The following is a 22,965-nucleotide window of genomic DNA, read 5'->3' as shown; positions in this document are numbered from 1 at the left end:
GTAGCCGTTGAGATCTTAAAGGCATATCGACTTGGAACAAATTAGAAGAAAGGCACCGGGTTCGAGATATGCGCAGTCAAACTCGCAATAAGAACGAACTGTTTGCTCATTTTTGCTTCATTTGAAGGCGCCTTTTTATCATTGAAGCACAATGTAACTGGAACACCAATGTACTTCGTCGCACACTTAGGCAATGAGCGTCTCGGAATCGATGCCACCCTGAGAATTTGTTCCAAGTGAATACACTTTGCGAACCCACCGCCTACAATTCGTAAATTGGAATGCATGGCCATTTCCAGTTTTCGTGCAAATAATGTCCGCCTCTCTGTAATCCAGTCCGGTTGAAAGATGAGAATTGTGCTATCAGCTACAGATCTTCTTTTTTTTTAATTCTGCATACTCTAAAGAAAATAAGCACCCCGTATATATACCCATCTTTTCCCTTTTCTGGAACATCTCTAGTATATCGCCTTCTGCGGCAGTGAGAATTGGTTGGCAGTCAATGAGCGATCAGTGCGTTTCGTTTATCCCGTCCACCGTAGCTTTATTTTGCTGTAACCACAGAAGTCGGTGACCGCTTACCGCTAGCACTCGCTTAAACCTCAGCGCGAGCTTCTGTGTTGGCGCACTCATGCGAACACAACCGGCCGTCGGGCCACGCTTCACTGGGCCACAGAAATTTGGCCTTCAACTCGAGGCTTCCTGCCAACTGTGTGCCACCGCTTTTGTCGGCGAGCTCTTTGTCCGAAGTTGGAAACAATGGCGAAAGCTGGTCGCGGCTGAGCTGTTCCTTTTCGGAAGGAGGCTCTCGAGACAAAAAAGAAAGGCGGGGGTCTGTTACCGATCGCAAAGCAGAGCGGAGATAAATTCAAAAGGTGAGAGGCGATTGGGTGGTGCTGGAACAAGAGGGGAGACAATGTGAGTCTTTGGTTTGTCGGTGACCGATAAGCGCACTATTTTCCCTCATAAGGCACCCGGCAGGATTCGTGACACTCTGTTGGTGCGGGCTGGGAATCCTTGCTGTCGCGCATGGTCCTACCCAGGAATTTGGGACATCGCGTTACTTCGCATGTTCCAAAGCATGAGTAACTAAAAAAAATGTTTTTGCCTTTGTGGTGGTCAGTGCACTTCTTTAATTTCTCCTGTTTGAAAACTGAACTTTTGTACACTATTTACTGAGAAATTTGTTTCACCTATTTAGGTTCGCAGCTCTATCCTACGTGTTGCTTTCACTGCATTACGCGAGTGCCTTGCGGTTCAATTGATGCGAAATTTTTAAGAAAACGAGTTTGACCTGAAAAAAAGTTTTTTACTCCGTGGTGTTATCGAGATATGTTTTAACTTTTCACAAATGGTACTTTGCATAAAAGTGCTCCAAGTGTCATGTGTTTTGGGGCGTCTGGTGTTCTCATGCACCCCGAGAATAGGCTTCACAGCAATTCATATTTGCAAAAGTGCCATTTTAACCCCTCAGAAGCTTTGCGCAAATGATAAAATTTCCCACGTATAAAGACTGCGTCATAATGATTACGTCTTTTCAAAGGTTTCGGTTGATGAAAGCGCTCTGGCACAATTTTCTAAACATCGCTGCGGAGTTTTCAACTATACAAAAAAGTTGCCATGGAAACCAGACAAGTTACTGCACTATAGCCAAACTTTGCATATAGTGTGAGGAGTACATACCTATTAATTATGTCACAAGATGTGAGTTTATGAAAAAGCGTTGCTCTGTAGTCAGTTTCTGAAATTCTTTTGCCATTGAGTGACGCGACCGCACAGCACCCGACAATGAGAGGTGACGCTAGCGGCTATGTCCCAAATTCCTGGACACGGGTGCTGGTAGAGTGGTGTGATGATGATGAGACTGGTGGTTGTGGTAATAATTGGTGATTCTGATAATGGTGATTATTGCGGCGATGATGTTGTCGTAGAGGATGATGATGACGGTTAAAAAATAAATTCTTGGTTCTTACGTGCCAGAACCAGATCCGATTATGAAGGAAGAACACTTTGTGGCATGACGACTCTAGTCCGAGTCGTCCCCACTTGTGTAGACGGGGCTCAACGATGGCGGACTGGCGACGAGCGCAATCACACACACCCTGGATGTGCTGACGTGGCCCACCAGGAGGAGCCACAAAGTTTGGCGTAAATCTCCAGGTGGTGCGACGCAGGCACGCCGTGAAGGGGGACTCCGGTTTAACATTGACCACCTGGGTTTCGTTGACGTCCACAAAAATCTAAGTGAAGGACCGTCAGCGTTTTCGCACTTAGCCTGCATCGAATAGTTGTCCGCCGCGATCGGGATTGAGCCCACCACCTCGAGTTTAGCAACGCAACGCCATGGCTACTGGGCTATAGCGCAGCAAGTAGATGGTGATGGTGGAGATGAAGTTGCTACAGCCGGGGTTCCATGTTCATCGAGACTGTGTTGCAGTAGCTGCAACTGTCGGTTCGAAAAGACATTTAAGACCCGCCGCCGTATTTCAGCGGCTATGGCGCTACGATGTGAGCCCGAGGCCAAGGATTCGATCCCGGCCGCGGCGGCCGCATTTCAATGGGAGCGGAATGCAAAACTTTAACTTGTATTATTAGCTGGACGTTAAAGAACCGCACTTAGCAGAAATGAATCTGAAGCCCCCCACAGCGCCGTTCCTCATAACTGACTGCGCAGTTTCGCAATGTTATATCCCAGAATGAAATTATGGGGTCACTTAACCCTGTATATCTCAAGCGCCAGTTTCATACCAAAAAAAAAAAGATCTTGGAACAACTTTTTCACCTTCATTTGTGACAATGGAGGCTACAAGTTTACTAAAACTAATAAAATGCTATTTTATTTCGTACTTTATTAGTTTAGCAAATTATTATTATTAATTGATTTCTTCAGCTATACACAGCTCAAACTTCACTCCAGGACATTAAAAACGCAACTGCTAACTTTCTGCTAAGCTTCCCATTCTCAGGCATAATAATAAGCATAGAAATTATACATTAAGCATTACAGGGTTAATAAAGTATAAGTGGTTATATGACACGCTGCCTTTGCATGTACAGTGAAAAACAAGCCTTCTCAAAGGGTTTGATATATTCTGTCTGCTAAAGCACGCACAAAAGAGAGAGGTACTGTCTAGCAACTAGAGTATAGTGGGCATAGTGTCTATTGTGATAAGTGTTACGATTACTCATTCTCATGTAATGAATGTAATTCAACGTGACCACTAAACTTTTCGTTTTGACCAAAGGTTCTCTGGATAGACAGGGAAGTCTGCATAAGCATCCATTAGCGAAGTGGTAACTGCTCTGAGCTAAGCTCGTTCCTTCAAGCATCACATTTCATGCTCAACCTTAGGGTTTTTCTAAAGCAAAGCACACATAAACAAAAGAAAACAAGATCCACTGCATGGCCGCAAATTGTTAGTACAGCTTTTAATGCGAGCATTATAAGGTAACGTGTCCCTCTCCGCTAAAGTCATCTGACTCATCGAGAAAAGCTACCTGAATTTCTCAACAGTGGCCATATCACCCTTGAGTCGGGGATCCTTTCGCCCCCTTAAGAGGTTTCAGAAATCTGCTACGACACTCTCAATTACTCTTGTGTGAAGTATTGTGTGAAGAACTTTATTTAAGGCTGAGATAATTGGAGGACTCCTTGCTGAAAGCGAGTTCTGTTTTCTCACACTAACTGAGTCATGAATGTGGCTAGCCCTGACCCATGAAAAGGAGTATTAGAAACTCCTCTTTTCAGAGAGTATACGAATAAACCTATCCTTGCAGTGAAAAGTGGCATGGTGAGCCAGAAAGAGCGCAAAAGCGACGCCTCCTTGATGTTCCCTTAACAGCTGGCCATGACTCCACGCACGTTTACTATTACTGAGCTTCAACGGCCCAAAACGGAAACATACCTTGAAATCTACGACGTCACACTGATACATCAGCGCTGAGATCCAAGCAATTCAAGAAAGAAAATTTTCGCTTCATTTCTCTTTCCACTTGTAAATTTCTTACCTCTAGATTAAATAAAATAAAAAAATTTGAATTACCTTACTTTTCTAAACTTACTTGGTGTTTCCCCTGATTGTCCTTATCCAGCACGACACTGTCAATGATGCGCGCCAACAAAGAGTTTTCATAAACCTGATATAAAAATCAGTTTCTTTTCATATCAGCGACAGAAAACGCCATTTTTTTCGTTCCAACAGCCGCACTAATATATCGATCGCATCAATGCCCCCCCCCCCCCTCCCTATATACCAAGTTGCATTACTCCGAAATGTCCCACTACGGCAATGCTCAGAACCCTGATGCGCACTCATTTCACATTCAGACGTCGACAGTGCACTCCCCCGAGAGAAATAAATGCCGCATGTATTTAAGATCAAATCCACAGCCACCTCCGAGAAAACGGCGAAATGTACATAATAAACCACAATCGGTGCAGTCGTATACCCGAGGGGCCGGGGCGGGGAGCAAGAAACCGTTATTGCTAAGTACAGTGGCAACGTCCCCGTGCCATCTCTTTCCACCTGCACGCTTAGCCAAACAAATAAAAAGCAGTGACATTCAACCACGACCCAACAAAATGACGTAAACAGGGCGCCATGATGGTCTGAGGGCAGGTGGTTTGACCGTGCTGCGTGCGTCCGGCACACGCCATCTACACCTCCCGTATTCCGCCCGCGTGTGTTGTCGAGTATATTGACTGTGGGCTGTGTTTTAGGCACACAGGCACTGTCGCGCTGATGGCCTGCAGAGGGCAACACTCGGAGTGGAATAATATAATGAAGAGATGCAGATTTGTGATCGACAATGAAACGGCACGAATAAACTAAGAGGTCCAACTACAACGCGTGGCCGGCACATGAACTTTGATGCACACATTTCTTATGGGAAGGGAGGGGGGCCGTCGACCATCTTCTGAGGGGCATACATTAACGGCCTTCTTAAAGGATGGCTTCCAAATGTTGCGGGGCAGCGAGCTAGAAAGGATTTTTACCTTTTTGTAGTAATATCAACTGCAGTGCACCGTTACAACGAATGCCTTACTACGCAATACCCTACACAACAAAGGAGACAACATGGCTACGCGAGTTTTCTACCTTACATCTGAATTGTAAATGCCGCTACGTACGGCGGTGAATTATACGACCCATTTGCCTCATTAAAGAAGTAATATACGCGTTACATACCACATTTCGGTCTTCTAAATCGAAGATAAGCCAAAGCGCTCGCATGGACTTTTTGTTGTAACTTAACGTTGGCAACGTGCACTACATTCAGCGAACCTGGGCGTAGAGTTTTCTTCAAGACTAAAGAAAACTCTAGCCCTATTGTCTGTGGGAGCTGCAAAATGGCACTCCGTCAGTACTGGAATGATGGTTAATTAGTTAAATGTTAAAAACCTAATTCTGCGGTCTTACTTGCCAACACCACAATCTGATCCTGAGGCGCGCCGTAATGGGGGGCTGCGGCCTATATTGACTGCCTCCGTATCATTGCACGATACGTAGGCGTTTTGCATTTTGACCCCATCGAAATGTGGCCACCATGGCAGGGATTTGATGCCACGACATCGTTCTTAGTAGCGTAACGCGCCAAAACCACCAAGCAATCATGGCGGTGTTTCCCCTGAGACGTTACGTTCTCAGAATCTCTCAATGCTCATAACTGGTCGCTAATACAGTTTATTAACGTGCTTTTGCGCCTTAGGGCATTTGTAATAGGAGAAAAACGTGTTGCCGCAGCTTTGCGTCAATCACCAGGCGAAACCAAGCACCCTGTGCTGTTATCGCCCCGTGCAATTGTCATTGAATATTTGAACAGCGAACTAATGGTTCTGAGATACAAGTTTCTTGGGCAACAGTCACCACTCTCAGTTACAACTAGGAACAATGGCGGGACGTTTCACATGCTGGAATATTGGTGTTTGTGCCCATAGCTGTTTTCTTCGTGAACTGCCCTTGAACATTTTCTTTGTTTTCAACATGGACCTTTTATAGAAAGTTTGTTTGTTTGTGGCTTTTCAGAACTCGGCTATCACTTAATACCGTCACGTTGCAGTGATGATGAACAACCACAGCAGCACAACGCAAGTCACGGAACTGACTTTATTGGGTGAACGTGTGCCCAGCAAAACAATTAACGCTCGGAAGAATGATAGTGGCGAGCATGCTCCTCGATCGTCGAAATGTGATCTGCTTGTAGCACTATACATCGGCTTGTATATAAATGACTCTTCGAAGGTTTCAGTGTAATATGGCTGGTGCTCGCATACCTTTCAGAAAGTTCAACGCTATTTGCGTCGTGCATAGAACGTGATTACTCAAGGTTCGCGATCGAGATCATTGACAACAAATATAATCAACGATAACATTCGAGTAAATTCCAAGTCCAGGCTCTTCTAGCGCTGAGCGATAACTTTAGGTTGTTGGCGGGTGAAATAGCAGTCCTATAAAAAGGAACAAGCACCCGTATCAATACTTCAGGAGCGATTTGTTCACTTCTGTTATTTTGGTGTATTCTGTCACCTGTCAATTAGTCTGTTCATCAATGCATATATCCGCAGGGGTACCGACCTACCCGGCAGCAGACAAGAGACAGCAACCATGCAAAAAATGGGCAAGAAAAGCTTTGCTTTTATACTACTATAGGTCATTCCCGCATTCATATTGTTTTCCTTGTACAAAGAAGCTTCCTGTTCCCGGGTGGTAAAATACCGACCAAGTGACCAGGCGGCTATCAGCCATTTTGACATATGTGATCGCAGGGGTTACAACGTTACCCCTATACGAAAATGCCACCTGTGAATACCTATTTACTCTAAATAACCTTCCTCATACGCGCAAGCATTTCTCACTTCTAACGCGCGAACACTGCATTTTACTTTGAGTGGTTATCTGAAATTTAGCTACTCCTTCAAATCTGCGACTCTGTGTCACTCACGCCACATCCCTCCCAAAAGCTCTCTGTGAGCCACGCCGATATATTCTAACCCGCGCAAACTCCTTCCTGCCGTAATTATTGATCGTTACGTTGAAAATCATCATGTGCTTAAAATTCTACGCTCACTCCCCCCCCCCCCCCCCCCCCCCAGTTTTTGAAAAATTTGACGCAAACTCTATATTGAGAGAGATAACAAAAAAAACGAAGGCTATGAAGTTGGTAAGGAGTCTCTTTAGTATTCGGGAGATTTGCCGCAAAGCTTGGGTAGTTAAAAAATGAACAAAATGGGCATCAAATAAACACGCTCTGTTTGATGCACCTACTGCAGCAGGGAGTTAGCGTATTTGTTGTCCGTTGTACAACGGGTGTAGTCCTCCAGAACAACGTGCTTTAGTTTGGCCTCCTTGAGGGACTCGTGCCTAATATCCCGTGTACCAGGAAAGAGACACTCACAAAACGGTATGACTATCGGCAGGTACGACTGTCGGCCGTCGACACAGGAACTAAGACAAATTCTAGGCTTGTTACTTGCATATCTGTAGGTAAAAATGACAGAAGGTGTAAGGGTCATTCAAGCCTGAAGCTTCCGGAGGCAAACTTCTTTCATTGCAGAAATATTGCGGGGAGGAAGGGCACGCGGGTGCACAGGTGCATGTGTGTCCCATCGGTGAATGAACTCCTGGGCTCGAGGAGTTCTATGGAGTCGAAAGGAAGCGAGGCCAGTGGAGCGTCAGATATGCATTACTTCAGAGATACCCAACAGGGTCTCCAATACGTTACTCTGATTAGCAGTGCGATAAAGTGAGTGTGTAAATTTTTTAGCTGGGCCGTAGTGCCGATACAAACTCTTAGCTATTGTGCATATATGAGCCTCACTCATATCAGGACAGCCTTAGACGTAGTTACCAGTGACCACACACGCAGACAGCTTTCTTCATAGTTCACTTTTATTGATCCTACAAAGTCATTTGTCGAAGAAAAGGAAAGCTCGTATTTACAACACGAAAAAAAAAACATATGTAGAAGGTAACGATAGAAAAAAAGAGAGGACTAGGACAACTCTGCAATGCCACTCTGAGAGGAACATTCTGGAGTATATTCGCAAGCAACTTCTCCAAGAAAACACAAAATCAACGAAAAAACTAACAAAAAACAAATCAGACTTCCGACGTCAAATGCCCATGGACATGGTGGCCTAAGGGTTCCTTGGTGACACAATCCCTGATGGCTTACATATAGCACAGTTCTTCACATTTCCGTAGGTCACCACTGCGCGTGCGTAAGCATGACTTAGGTACATACATGACGAAACAAAAAATGAGTACAATGGGTTTTGCAACAAAGAACGGAAAGAACGCAACATATCGCCAAGACACACTTGTGACCAGTCATAATACTGCTCAACTTTTGATAAGTCTTAGATACGACAGCTCTGCATGAGTGATCCCCTTGAATCATGCTCGTATTTTCAAGCTTCTTACGTCACCACGCGCTATACTTCTGCGTAACGTCATTTTATTGTAGGATAATGTAGAGCAAATTTGCCATTAACAGTTTTTCATCCACTAAGCTTGGATGTTCTCACATTCGGGTGTCATGAACAATGGCAGAGGCGGCTCAGGAATGGAACACGTCACATATCGAGGGAATCAATCATACCACCTCTCTTAGGAATGAAAAAAAAATGCTTACACAAGCATGTCAACAAGTCAAGCTATGTACAAGAGTCGCAGACGTATGTCTGGAGCAGCGGCGGACGATATTCGTGAAGTTCATGAATACTCATTGATGTTGGATGATATTCAAAAAGTCCTGAATGTCACAACTGCTCGGCACGAACACTATCAATGTCACAACTGCTCGGCAAGAACAATATCACGCGTCCTGAGAATGCATCACGTTACGATTCCTGGGAATTAATGACGGTACAATAATGCATGCATAGTGTCATCACTGGCGTCTTAAGAAGTCTTGCTACCTGGAGTAGCTGCTGAGGTATACATGTCGATAGTTTCCGGAATGTGTCACGTGTCTTCGACGTGAACGACGTCATCAGATGCCCGTCAGCAAGGCACACAGTGCGCAGGAGTATGTGAAGGTATAGGTCAACCAAATTTCATAAACTGCTTCAAGAAAGTCAACTGGCAAACGCAATGCCACATTCTTCATAGAAGTTGAGGTAACCGGGATAGCTCTCCGCTCCACACACGGATGCCTGCAGGAAAAACAATAAAGAAAGTGAGTAAGAACGGTGATGGGAATACTACGCACATGTGTCTAGCTTTTACTACGCACGAAAATGGAGCAGTGAAATGTCCATGACGCAATGCGCGTTACCATGATCCTCTATCCTCTATTGCTACGTTTTATTTCTACTTACCGAACCACTTTCATCGCTGATCCCAGTGATATATATCAATTATTTATTACGTTTGCTCCCATATTTCTGCAAATTTAAAAAGATACAGACTCGGCAGCCCCAAGTCGACGACTGCACTGAGCAGATCCACTGCAGTGTATACCGTCCCATGAACTAGAGCAACCTCGTTGTTACAACCGAACGAATGTTTACCAAAGCACTATTCAAGATCCATGTTCACTTGAATTCACAGTACACCTGTGAGGGCAGAAAATTAATCCTAAGTTTCATTTTCGTTTCCGATGCCTTAAGCGTGATATATAAAACGAAAATCGTGATGTCACTAGTAGCCGTGGTTTTCAAAAGAATCATAACGTTACAATGATATCTATATACCAGCTTATAACTGTTTAACAGCGTAAAAAAATGCAGCAGCCCAAGTCTGTGGCTTATCAGCATGAATGTCAGCAGTAGACGCTAGAAAGTGATACTAAGATTACTTGAGTGATATCTGGTTGTACTGTTCGTGCGCAGCTCCAATATTGCGATAGATGAATAAATAAACTGCAAAACTAAGGACAGTTGGTTGGGTTGATGTGGTTAGCTCTTTCATAATGTCACTAATATGGAAGACTAGCCATCATGAGAACGATGGCAAGTACGCGTTCTTGTTGAAACATAGTCCTTTCTGGTATCTAACTTTCTTGTTTCTTTTCATACTGTACTTCACGAAACTGACGTGTCATCAAAAATTCGTTCTACGACAAAGAGAACTGTTACTTAGCATGTCTTTGATATTAGTAGCAACTGTAGAAACACTGCAGTGAAAATTTCGCTCAGATTACGAAAAGTAAGTTATTCATTGAAAAATAATGTAAATAATTTTCATTGACGTCGGTTTTTCTGAACTTTTTCTCTGTGTGAATCCCCTAATATTTAATCACGTTGTTCTCGCAGCAGCATAAATAGTTCTACGCCTAGATAGGACCATGTCGACTAGCTTTTGCCTCTTCGTGAACGAACTGATCGTATTTATCTTCGTCAACGTTGACAAAAATAGACGTGATAATTAAGTCAAATCACCATGGCCGACTGCTGCTATCTAAATGGCGTCTTGATTTACTGGTACGTATTTTTTAAGAACACGTGCTTGCCGTGAACGTATGCTTGGTGTGAATCAATTTCATGAGCAAATGCTTGCTTACCAACTTAGTCCTCATCCTGATAAAGTGGAACTACAACTGTGAAAATATTTAAAAACGTTATATTTTGTGATGTGGTTGACTGGTGAGCTGGTGATCAGTGCTCTTGTAATTCGGCCGAGCCAAAGTTTCTCTTTTGACCTTCCCTTCAATAGAACAAATGCCGGCACTCTTGTGGACTTACATTTTCCAAAGTGATCCACCGTTGACTAGCATCGTTCTCCTTGTCGCAGACTGGCTCTGGCGTTTCCTGGTAGATGGCGCTTGGTGCGCACACCTCTTCAGGTGCGGTAGATGACGTAACAGCCTTGTCAGCCTCTGTTAGAAGGCGTTGAAGGGCCTGAATGTATTCGATGGCCCTGTGGAGCGTTTTGACCTGCAGTAACAAGAAAAGACAGAGGTGTTAAAAAAGAACATGTCCACCGACTCAAACTTAAAGTAGTGTAGACCGTCAACAAGGAGAGGATAAGCGGCCTCATTATTCCGAAACAGAGCGATGACGCTGCTGAATTTTTCATCCTCCATCGTATACAACTAACCAAAACTGTTGGATCATGTTTCTTTTTCTGTATTTAGCCGCAATGCCTTCTTCAATAGGCTTTGCTGGCTATCGCGCATTCGTTTACAACCTTTATCTTTTTTACTTTCTTTTTCCACATACGTTCTTTAGTGAAAAGTCAATTTTGTTTGAATATTTGACAGCCCAGCATGCTACTCCACATCTTCGGTGAATGATAAGATATACGCAAGCTGAGGGTACATAAAACCACGGACATGCAAATACACCGAAAGGTATTCATTGCTGTTTATTATTGCCTGTACTTTTCAGGAATACTACTAGCACCAAGTCATACAGTGCAAGCGCACCAACTCACCCAACCTCGAATTCTTTGTCTTTACTATTATCGCGTTTATTTTTTTGTATTCTGTGTCTCTTCGTCTCAGGAGCTTGCAGATTTTTGTTTTTGTTTTTCTATTGAGAAGGTGACTTTGCCTTTCAGTATATATGTGGCTGTGTCGATGTTCGGTGTTTCTAGAGCGTGTTGTCGCAATATGTACAAAACGTCCTTTCTTTCTTTACTTACATCTTCAAAGCGACTGTGATCACAGTAAGGTCCTTTCGTTTTGTCCTTGTTTCCAACTTGTGCAAAAATTGATGTAGATTTCACTTGCTTTTTATTGAAAATGACTGCCCTGCGTATTGTAGCGAACTACTTAATAGTTTTAAGGATCCACTTCTCCTCATACCATCCTTTCGCTCACAAAGCATTTTAACGTTGAGGAAAAGCCGGCAAAATATCTGTTGCCAGTATTTCCAGTACCGTAATAAATAAGCTACCAGATTCATAATAAAGCGCACTTCTGATCCACTAGAAAGCGATATAAAAATGAAAAAAAGAACGGGACCAGAGCTTAGCTCCAATATCTAAGTATGAGACAGCTTAATCTTGGTGATTGTGACGTCTTGACAGCTGCGCTCATGCGTCGTTGCCGACCTTGCGCATTCTTATTTATCAAAGTGGCATTTGTATGTCGCGTATCTCTGGCAATTTCGTACACGCTGTGAAGCGATCGTGTACACTTAAGGTTCAACATATCTCTAGTTTTCAGTTATATGCCTTCAAATTGGGTAAAGTCTGCCTGTAATGTTTTAAACAAACGCGGGACCGATGGTGAGACCCAAGCTCTGTCTTCCGTCACAGCATGCCCTAAGCTTGGGGCCACGATCGCGCGCATGCTTATCCTGTGCCAAAGTCGCGCTCTACGAAACGTCATGTGCGTGTGTCAAGAGCCAGTTTCTTGCATTACTCTCTCGGTCAAGGTGAGGTCCTTCGAGACGCTGTGTTACATTGTACTGCCTTTGGGATCAGGCCACATTTTTTTCCAGACAGGCGCGTACAAAATGTATGCGTTCCGCCTATAATATGCTATCGCAATAAAAAATGCAGCGTGAGGGAAGCGGGGGATCTTGCCTAGACGTGTTGCTTTGTAGCGTAACGTAGGACAGGTTGACAACAAGGTGACGATGACCAGGTGATGCGCGGATTCATAACTGCTGTATTTTCCATTATATCAGGTGGCTTACGCAGGGAGGTGTGTCGTGGTCTCAATTCTCTTTCGTGCTTTTCTTTAAATTCTGTATCGCCTTGTTTGTATCATCTAGCTGTATCATCTAGGATAGCTATGTATCAACGTAGCTGCCCTCTGCTATGTTGTGCTACGCCGCAGCGCGTCCAGTTGGGATGTTCGGCTAAATGTAGCCTCAGTCGTAACAATACTAGGAGCAGGGCAGCCACGGACGCTTACTAAATATAAAGGCGGATTTCCAGCGATCAAGTGCACGTATACTCCTCGGCTGACCTGTTGAAGCTACGTATTCGGCATGCATGGTTTTACTGGGATAGTAGAGTTTAGAGGATGCTTTAAGCGGGAAGAGTGATTCGCGGCAATCCGCGATTTTGATATTCAGGCGAGCGTGACGCTGCCCAGACATGCGTTCTTTGGAAAAGTGCGCAGTCAAATTTAGGTAACTCGGTCGTACTTGAATACGGAATGGACGGGCAAAGGATTTTCAGTGAGGCCCTAAATATTTATAATGGATTAGTTTACATGCAGCTCATGTGTAAGTGTTGCAATGTTTACTTGAGTTTCATAATATGGCAGTTCTGATAATAATCCGGGTAATATTGCGTACCCACAGTTCTCAGAATGTGACTAGCTGTCTGCGTTTGAAGCTGTACAAAACAAAACTAAGAAAAAAAATTTCACTAGTTCGGTTCAAATCGCAGACCCCGCAGCTGTGATACGGACACCTCTACCAGTGCCACACAACCACACTGAGTTAAATGCGCTGAAGGTGGTACCGCAAAGATATGTGGTTTTGACAGGCCACATTAGAGGTAGCATAACAAAATAAAAATTTCTATCTTTCGTTATGTGTGCTAGACTTCAGATCGATTATAACCATTGGAATAACTGCAGGTGTAATTGGTTGTGTGCTCTCAGGAGGCATAAAAATTTGAAATTGAGAAATTATTTGCATCGTAATTTATCATAAGCCGTTTACTATATTTGACCTCATGAACAATGAATGATCTATATAGAGCACCGGAGTTCACCAGGGCGTCCTAGATCTTCAGACAAACAACATTTACAAATTTATTTATTAATCATAGCTCAATGTACTGTAACGTCTCAATGTACTGTAACGTCATCGCATGCTTATACATAATCGTCATAATGAGTTATATAAAATTTCATTGGTTATAACTTAGCAGTGCGTATATGCTTGTAACTGTGTCCACTTCGGAAAAACTTGTGGAGTTTACTCTATTTTCTTGTACCTTTTCACTTTACATATAGAGCAGTAAAACTGACGCATCAGTAATTTTTGCTACTTCGGAAATTCCTGCGCGCGTTAGCCAACTGTCTGCTTTAAACAGTCCCTATAAGTTGATGCCTGTCAGAGAAGCATGAAAACTGCAACTGATAAAAGAAGTAATAGACGGGTAAACCAGATATATTCTTAAAAGCTCAAGAATAAGTACAACTTTAAAGTACACGTAACATAAAAAACAAAATATATTTATTTCTGTCTATATCTTTCATTGATGTGCGAAAACTAGAATCGTAAACTGAAGGCTAATATCGCTGCGAAGCATAAGTAAGCGCCGCAGGCCTATATTATACCAGCAATATCCCATAGATAACTATGTAGCTGTAACGTGAATAAAAAGCAGTAAGTAACTTAGAGGCCTCCACACCACTACTCAGCACAATCTAGTGTTGCACACCTACAGTCATCAGCAGCTTCCGCAGTAATGTTTACATAAAACAGCTGTAATGAATTAAAAGCCACCAGCATCGCGAGTTAGCGCAAGTTATTGTACCAAATCAAATGGCCCGCACAATCCGCGAGATAACCTACAAGCAGCTATCGCTGTGACGTGTGCAGCAAACGTGAACAGCTGTCGTTGTAACTTCTATAGCAAACATAGGCAGCTATCGCTGTAGCGTGTATAGCAAATATGAGCAGCTATCGCTGTAACTTGTACAGCAAACATAGGCAGCTATCGCTGTAACGTGTATAACAAATATGAGCAGCTATCACTGTAATAAAGTGGAAAGTTGGGCGAGTTGGCATTCATTCATAATGAGAACAGCGCGAACAAGACGACGACGGAGTGAAAGGACACAGGACGAGCGCTGTCCTGACACAGGACAACGCTCGTCCTGTGCCCTTTCACTCCGTCGTCGTCTTGTTCGCGCTGTTCCCATTATGAATATCACTGTAACTTGTACAGCAAACATAAGCAGTTAAACGTGTACAGAAAACAGGCATAGTGTGCCCACCTTTGACAGTCTCTTGGCCCTGTTCTCGACCGGCACGCACTTCCGTAGCCTGCAGAAGGCGTTGTTCACTGCCTGCACTCTGCGTCGCTCTCTGGCATTCCTGCGGGCCACAAGGTGCGGGGGTTTCTCTCGGTGTGGCACGTGCTTGTACGCCGACTTGGGTGACGCTGACGCGGACGATGACGTCACCATCGTGCACGCATCCTGTGCACAACTGTCGTCCTTGAGAACGTGGTTCGGCGAGCAGCCGGAGTCGGAGTCGCGGCTGGATGAGTCGTCTGGCGTCTCGGGTGTGCAGGGCCGGCAGCCGAAGTCGCGGCTACATGCGAAGAGCAGAGAAAAAAAAGAACATTCAATGAGGGGCTACAGAGATATTGTTAGCTGCGCTTGTTCGTTAACGACATAGGAAGGCAAGCAACGCAACAACGGGATAAAACTAAAATTTATTGCACGGTGCCGAAAGATATAGGCAGGGATATCTACAAACGCTTGACTACGGCTGTGTAACAACGTCGGAGCGCACAGACCGCACTATAACCTATCCGAATTAACCCTTGCTACTAATTGCTCTTCGCAATGAAAGCAAGAAATGAGTGGTTACAGCAGTCATATTTTAGCCTCATCCAAGGCTGGAGTCTATGCAGTAACGATAATATCTCGTTGTTAATCAGGTGAGTGATTCATTTTTACAAAGTTAGGCCTACGAAATTACGCCACAAGACCATGAACGTGTTGTGATTTCTACCATATGTCTCGGAAAAATCGAAAAGCTTTGAAGCTTGGCTACATGTCATCCGATCAGGTAGAAAAACAAAAAAACATTTGGCTTCTTTAATATATGATATATGCAGAGGTGGTAAATATGAAAACATCAGACCACGCTGTCGTCCTTCACAAGAGCTCATAACATCGCAGTTTTGTTTTGAGACCCAAATTACCGAAAATCTGATCAGTATCTTGACAATCTTATTTATTTAGCTAAAGATACCTTACAGGCCTCAAAGTGAGGCATTGAGTAGGGGGGTAGTACATCGAAAATACATAGAATGTATGACATCTATAAAACCGTAGCAGTTTACATACTACAATCGTAAGTGCAACCGAGATGAAAACGAATTATTTGGTTCGCGATTCACTAGTAAAAACATAGTATTATAACAAGTGGAGTACACCTTGCAATGATGGGTGCACCTTGCAAAACCATTATTATAGTCATTGGGCACACTCTTTAAATGATGGTTTTTACGACTTCCTACGTGCAAATTAAGAAGGACAGGAGTAACGCGGGGTGTCACATGCGGAAGAGCGCTTGACACTAAATGTGATGTTTTAGTATGAACGTAATTAATGTGACATTGACTAAGGGATTAAAAGTCTTTGCTTCAACACGATAACAAAGTAAAATAAATAAAATTGTTATTGTGAGAAATGAAATGAAAAAGAGAAGGACAAAAGCAAGAAAAATTAGCGCGTAAAAAATTTTCCAATGCAAATGTTCGCAACAAACACATTTCCTGATCTCCAGAATTCAAGCACTCCTGAGCTCTGTGAAGTGAACAGTGTTTAAACGCCAACGATTGCACGAGACGTCAGCAGACGGTCTGAGATCAATGCTCAACACGCACTGCACGCACGTGATGCGTTTAATCTGTCTGCGTATAGGTTATTTGCATAATTATTGCTTACGCAAGCTCACGGACATGCGTTTCGCATGGTTGCTTCTAATATTGTATTGCTTATTTCAAAGTTAATGAGTATTGACGATCCGGACACTACGGACTGGTGCATGAATAATGAAAACATTGAGGAACTGCGTTATGTGGTACTTGACCTGATGGAACATAAATGATGCGCATCAACTGATAATATGCACAATACGATGCACATAAACTGGACGTAATAGAAAGGAGCGCAAGAAAAGAGGAATAAAGAATGTCGAAAAAACACAGCACTGTGCACTGTGCCCGGCGAAGCATCTTGCTCGTCAGTACGTAACTGGGCGATATCGTTTAGCTTTTGTAGAATTGCATTTTATTATGCGCCCTAATCTTAAGTCTTCCTTCACGATGTTCTGATAATTGTGTAGTCGTTGTGGGTTTTTGATAAAGCAGAACCTCTCTTTAATTGTTTGTGAATGTCCGTAGTATATTCCGGTATGTCTTATATGACAAAATAGGAGAAGCATGTACCATATCCTTCCCTATTCATCTCAAAGAAAAAAATGCTAAATGAACTTGTATACCAAACAACGAGCGTGCGCCTCAAAAGTTCCAGGCAAACGCCATAAGCCTTCCGTGTTCGGTCACGTGCCGAGCGCATGCCGGTGAGCACACCGACGGCCATCGACAGTCAACTTCAGTACATGCACCAAGCATTCCCTCCATCGCTGTACGGGGTAGCCTAATTTGTCGACTCGAGTTTTAGACCATTCATTATCAGAGCGGAAGGATGGATGGATGGATGCAAAACTTTAATGAAGGTCCTGAGGTACGCGACTCAGCGCGCTGCGGGCCGCTCCCAGCAGAAGGAGAAGAAAATTTGTATGCTCTCTATAACACTCCAGCCAGCGAACGTTGGGAGTGTTGCATGTTCAACGCGCACGCGCTGCACTCTGCTTTGTACCGCGAAAGCGAAATCAACTCTCAACTGGCCGCATTGAATACCTCGAGTAAAGTATCTTCTTTTGTGTTGCTTGGGCAATCTCAGATCTCCATGATCCCCAAATTTTACGTCCACTCCATGGATAAATATCTCTGCCAGAGAGGTCTCCAGTTATGCCGGTCTTGAGCCGGCTGGCAACATTGAAAGTCTGTAAATTTCCCAGTTTCATTACACCACCTACACCGTAAAAAATTACACCTTTAAAAGCCAATGAAGATATAAATCGGTGTACAACTCACACCTTTAATAATTTTTTGTGCAAGACTTTTAGTTACAGACCGATTTGCACCCTTATTTGCATATAAAAGTGTAATGTATATTTTTACAGCATATATTTCACTGCCGTCCTCAAATGCGCTTCCGTTTCCTTCACTGCAGAACACTTTTCGTTCTTCGGGTCGTATGTTTGTCACGCAAAAACAAGTCGTCTGTCTAGCTTTCGTCTCCTTTCTCGATAATATCAACGCTATCTGTCATGAACGCGATTTGGCCCAGGTCACTCCTGTCAGCTGCCTCACAATAGACGTGGGAGGAGCTGCTGAGAACGCCAGATCAAAGACCACAGCAAGCCCTCGTAGCATGGGCCAAAAGCGTAGCTCCTTGCGAGGGGCCATTCTAGGACTCGGGCCTCCCTCGCCTTAAATACCTGAGAGGAATTTTAATGAAGTTGTTACTACCACCATGTTCCGCTGATTGCGCGGGTGCCATCCGTGAGCTGAAAGTACCGGGCACGCGGCGTTAACGAAAGATAGATGAAGATCAGTGTTTTTATGACAATAATATGCCCCAATATGCTCTGTAACTCTGATAGACCTCCGGTTATCTGCCAGACGCATTAAATGACCAGCTTAATTCAGTTTCTTCCCCCTCGAAACTGGAATAACGGTGACGCAGTTTCAGCTCTCGGATACCACATTTTCCGTCCATCTGGTCCTTGAAGCTACGCTAATGGTTTTACCTTCCATTGTTTCTACTGCGGTCATTAGAGATCCGCTCAAGTTTGGCTTGGCATACGAATCTCAATATTACCTTATCATCATTTAACAATAGCACTGCGTGATCCGCATATTTTTTCACTAGCTTTATAATGCCAGCAGCCTCGAAGGTACGCTATGGAAACAAAATCTTCGTAGCCCTAGAACTACTGAGCAGCAACATCTCATGAAGTGTCCAGGTGAAGTAATTTTCTGACGAAATATTGGTCTGATCACACTTGCAATTTATAGTAGTCCACTGGCACTGAGATGTGAAGTTTAGAAAACTATGGCAGCAAAGACTGCAAAACCGCCGTGATAAATATTTCGTACATTTAATCAAAACATCAGCCAACCTTATTTAATATCTATTTCTGCGACTGTCATGGTTGTTTCACTATTTAGCGAGAGTAAAGTTGCATGCGGATATCACGTGGCAAGGGAAGTGATTATTACTGCTTCAGTTACTTTTTTGTCTGCAATGAAATTGACAATCAGCCCAGACGGGTTTAATCTTCGTCGCACAGTGGCAAACAGGACGGAAATGTTGAAACAGCCAGGACAGACACGATATCAATGTTCATAGTCAACCACGTGTCGGTGCTACATCGTAACATTTCAGTAATGCTTATCATCACCATTCTCATCTATTTCAACTGCAGGACGAAAGGTGTCTCTCAGCGATCTCCAGTTACCCGTGTCTCAAATATACGACTTCATCCTATGACAGCTGTCATTTTTATGGCTCACCATAATTGAGAGGTCAGCGTTGTCCGTGCATGATGTCACAACCATATGGTCTTTCTCGTGGACAACTGTCAGGCCAAACATAGGCCGTTTCTATGTTGCAGGTTGGATTGCGCAACATTTTGACGAGACACACAGAAGAGAAACACACACAACAGCGTCGCTCTCCCTCTTTGAGTATCTTCCTGTATACTTATTCCACTGGCAACGGAATAAAACGATAGTTGCAAGTAGCGAGAGCTCTGTGGTGTGTGTTGTTCTTCTGTGTGTCTAGTCAAAATGTTGCGCAATCCGACCTCCAATATGTTATACGAACACGCCCAGTCTTCAACCTTGGCAAGTTCCGTTTCTGCAGCCATTGCTGACTTTATTTTAGGCCCACGGAGTGCATGATCTATTGTTTGCTTGGGTGCTTGGATTTCGCCTTCCAATTTTTAACACTTCTATAGCTGCGTTTTTCGTAGCACATACATATAAGGGCTACGAAAAACACCGTACATTGAGGGCTTCGCAATGACGTTGACTACGCGGGAACAGTTAATGTTTACTTGCGTTCCGTGTGCAGGGGCGCATCTCACTAGGAAATCGGACGGGCAACCTTGTGCTCACAGCAGAACATCATGACCCCTTAGCTACGGCTGAGGATGACTGGCTGAAGCATGCAGATTGCTTTTACATGTATACATACAGTTCCTTCGATCATCTGATCATTCAGATTCTGAAGAAGGCGGCAATAAACCAAATAAAAGTTGTCTAGCCCTTGGAAGAAAAGAGCGCTCTGACAAAGAATATAACTTTCCTGCAGCCAAGTTGTACATTCTTGTGCACAGGAGATTTAATTTTGCCAGTTCCCTTCCTATTTGAGGCAAGGGAAAGAAGAAAAGAAGCGACGGACGTTGAGCTCCTGGTAAATTGAACGCAGTGCATGCACACAACCTGTGTCATCATTTCGCGTCAACGGGCTCAGCCTTGTTACATATGACCACTTTACGGAGGCGGGCACCACCATGCTTCGCGGTATGGACGTTCGACGTGCCGCGTTACGCAATCGAAGGCGATAGATTTTCCTTTCTCGTAACGCTCGCAGCCAATGAATAAGCTGTGTCCACTGACCCGGTAATTCAAATCTTTTAATAAAGGCAACGCGACAGCACTGACTGTGAGCTAAATCTATAGATCTATACGAGCACTCACTAGAAACTGCACGAACTCTCAGCCTTCCTCCTCGAACATCTTTCGTGGAGTGCGCACGAAAATGTGTACCATATAGTCACATTTATCAGTGATTCATCATAAGTCGTCCCAGATCGGCACATACTCACCCGACGTAGTCGGCTGCCGAGCCGCTGTCCTCGAGAAAAATAAAAATAATCGCCTCGAACTGCTATAAGAACTCAACTCGACAACGGCATTACTTCGGTCAATAACCTTTTTGGGTGTCTGTGTGAGAGGCGCGCGTGATGATTTCACGATAAGGGATGGTTGAAAACTTTCGTTTCACGCGCCCTCTCAACGGTTCAAGCTGCCTCGAACAAATCTCCAGCAACCAAAGCTATTGTCGCTCCGGCAAACGGTTTGTTAGTGCCCTCAAATCCGTTTACACGCCCACCATGCAAGCGTCACGTTCGCATAATAATCCCCATGCGGCTGTTTTCACTGCCGAGAGGCATGATTCGCAAACGGCCTCTCAATCCACTCGCAAGTGTGCACGTTCGTCCACAATGCGACGCCGGCCTGACGTCAAAGGCGTTTCGGAACTCACCTCCGACAAAGACCGGGCAGCATTGTCGTAGTAGTCCAAGCCGGCACGTGACTGAAGAACCCCACCGTGGTCAGGTGGTCGTCGCTGGACGGCGGACTGGGCAGTACACTGGCCATATTCCAGCGCGCTATCGCGACAGACCTTCAGCAGCAGGGCACGCGCGGAGCGAACGCCAACGACTGTCTGGACCACTCGTCGCCACTGCGACGTGTGCCGCCGAAGCGTTTGCTCCCGTTTTCGGGAAAGGCGAAAGCACCGGCTGGGCGGAGCCTGTGACGTCACGGCGGACACTCTCTCGCCAGCCGTCCGCCCCGCCATTATGACGTCACGACAGAGCCCGCCCAACTGGAACGCACCGCACGAGCGCGCCACGCGACGCGCGCGAACCGCTATAGTTGGCGCGACGGGGCAGCGCGCGAGAATTGCCTCGGGGCGTTTTGATGGCTCGACGCTTTCGTGCGCGTTTGCGTTGTTTCTTTCGCCGCCGGTTGACCGTGAACAGCTGCCTGTACAGCGTTCTTCTTTCCTTTATTCTTTCTCTTCTTTTTCATACTCGCTTGTATTTGTTCTATATATTTGTTTTGTTCCTTCTTCTCCGTGTCTACTTTCACAGTTCCGACGGCTACGCGTGCGGGGAGGGGGGGGGGGGGAGGGGGAGGGGTTCGACGGTTGGCGCGTGCGCCGATATAACTGCGAGCACGCTGGGTCTTCCGCCAATGGGAGGCGTTCGCAGCCATTGCGTCACGGGCTCTCGCGGACTCTAAGAGGGCCAATGGCAATGAAAATATGTAATTTCGCCCCGCTATTTTGTCTCGCGTCTCGTCGTCTACGAACCAACAGCGTCTGCCTGCATGCACTCCTGTTCAGCTCTTGGGTGCGGAGCTGTATAGTGCGCGCGGGGTCCGACGAAGGACGTCTGGGCTATCGTGATTGATGGGAGGCGATTGAACTGCAATTGGCTGCCGGCGAAGAAATGCGAGACGCCACTCGCCGAGTTCCAGACGACGAGGGTGTGTCTGAGATTTGAAAACTAAACTGTGCCTTCGTGCTGTTTGCAAAGCGATGACAGCGTTCTTGATTCATTCTCGACAGTGCTAGCACTCGGCAAGGCGTACTTGGGATTGGCATCAGGCAATCCAAACGGTATTTGCAGATACACTGACAGATCCTTGCTTGTATACGATAATGGTCCGTAAGAGACAAAAGGACTTCGCGCTCGTCAACCTTGGTGGTTAACGAATTAAGGCCGCAAACACTGCTAAACTTTCTTAAACAAAGCTTGTTAAACAATATTTGTATCTTTCAGTATGCTGTACACATGTGCACATCAAGCCGTAAAACAGATTGCGATAGGAACCTATAGTTGTCCAGCGAGGTTAAAAAAAATGGCAGTAACCATCGAAGGTTGACCACCTACTTAGGTTGACTTTCGAAGACAAGCCATAGCTTCCCGGTAGATCTGCTCAGATCTGCTGCTTGCGACCCTCACTGATTAGCTGTATACCGGTAGATGCTATGAGTCGTGTGATAGCCGAGGCGTATAGCACACGTCGTCGTGCACTGTGCAAGTAATATTCAGCCCCACCATGCTACGAGACGACATAGACGCATTTTAGCAGCACCTGTGATTATATTGCCATACCTATATATATTTTTACAGCCAGCGTATTGTGAAGCGTTGCCCATGGTGCAAATGTGCACGCGTTGTTATGTTTATTTTTATACCGCGTTCACGTGCCACAGTGCTCCAGTTGCGTGACATGTTCGACAACAGAAATACATATATGTGTGCGGTGTACGCGGAACGCCAGTCTTACGCGACATTTCGCAACCGCACTGCGTCATTTAAGGCAGCCGTGGGGAGACGCCAGCTCCGTGAGTAGGGCTGCATGGAGCGGCCGTAGATGAGTACTACCGCAATTACGCAGCCAGAAAGGAGGCCCTCCTTCGTAGAATAGTATTTAG

General features: G+C 44.8%; 1 protein-coding gene across 1 annotated transcript; it reads right to left on the bottom strand.

Annotated features, from left to right (window-relative positions):
- Positions 1-7,871: 7,871 nt before the first annotated feature.
- Positions 7,872-21,195, bottom strand: LOC126544934 (uncharacterized). Its single transcript, XM_050192488.2, has 4 exons — positions 21,001-21,195; positions 14,857-15,175; positions 10,688-10,879; positions 7,872-9,157 (listed from the first exon to the last, which is right to left on the bottom strand). Exons 1-4 carry the CDS (start codon positions 21,114-21,116, stop codon positions 9,080-9,082), a joined length of 705 nt encoding a protein of 234 aa, XP_050048445.1. The 5' UTR covers positions 21,117-21,195; the 3' UTR covers positions 7,872-9,079.
- Between the last annotated feature and the right edge of the window lie 1,770 nt (positions 21,196-22,965).

Source organism: Dermacentor andersoni, chromosome 10, assembly GCF_023375885.2.
Source record: "Dermacentor andersoni chromosome 10, qqDerAnde1_hic_scaffold, whole genome shotgun sequence".
In the NCBI taxonomy this organism is placed as follows: domain Eukaryota; kingdom Metazoa; phylum Arthropoda; class Arachnida; order Ixodida; family Ixodidae; genus Dermacentor; species Dermacentor andersoni.
Note: the sequence above shows the minus strand (reverse complement) of the source record. Positions and strands in the feature narration are given on the sequence as shown.

Excerpts from the sequence above, each read along its gene's own strand:
- LOC126544934 (XM_050192488.2), bottom strand. The coding sequence starts at position 21,116 with ATGGCCAGTGTACTGCCCAGTCCGCCGTCCAGCGACGACCACCTGACC. Across the intron at positions 15,176-21,000 it reads CTGCCCGGTCTTTGTCGGAG|CCGCGACTTCGGCTGCCGGC; the intron begins GTGAGTTCCGAA and ends CTTCGCATGTAG. Across the intron at positions 10,880-14,856 it reads GGGCCAAGAGACTGTCAAAG|GTCAAAACGCTCCACAGGGC; the intron begins GTGGGCACACTA and ends TTGTTACTGCAG.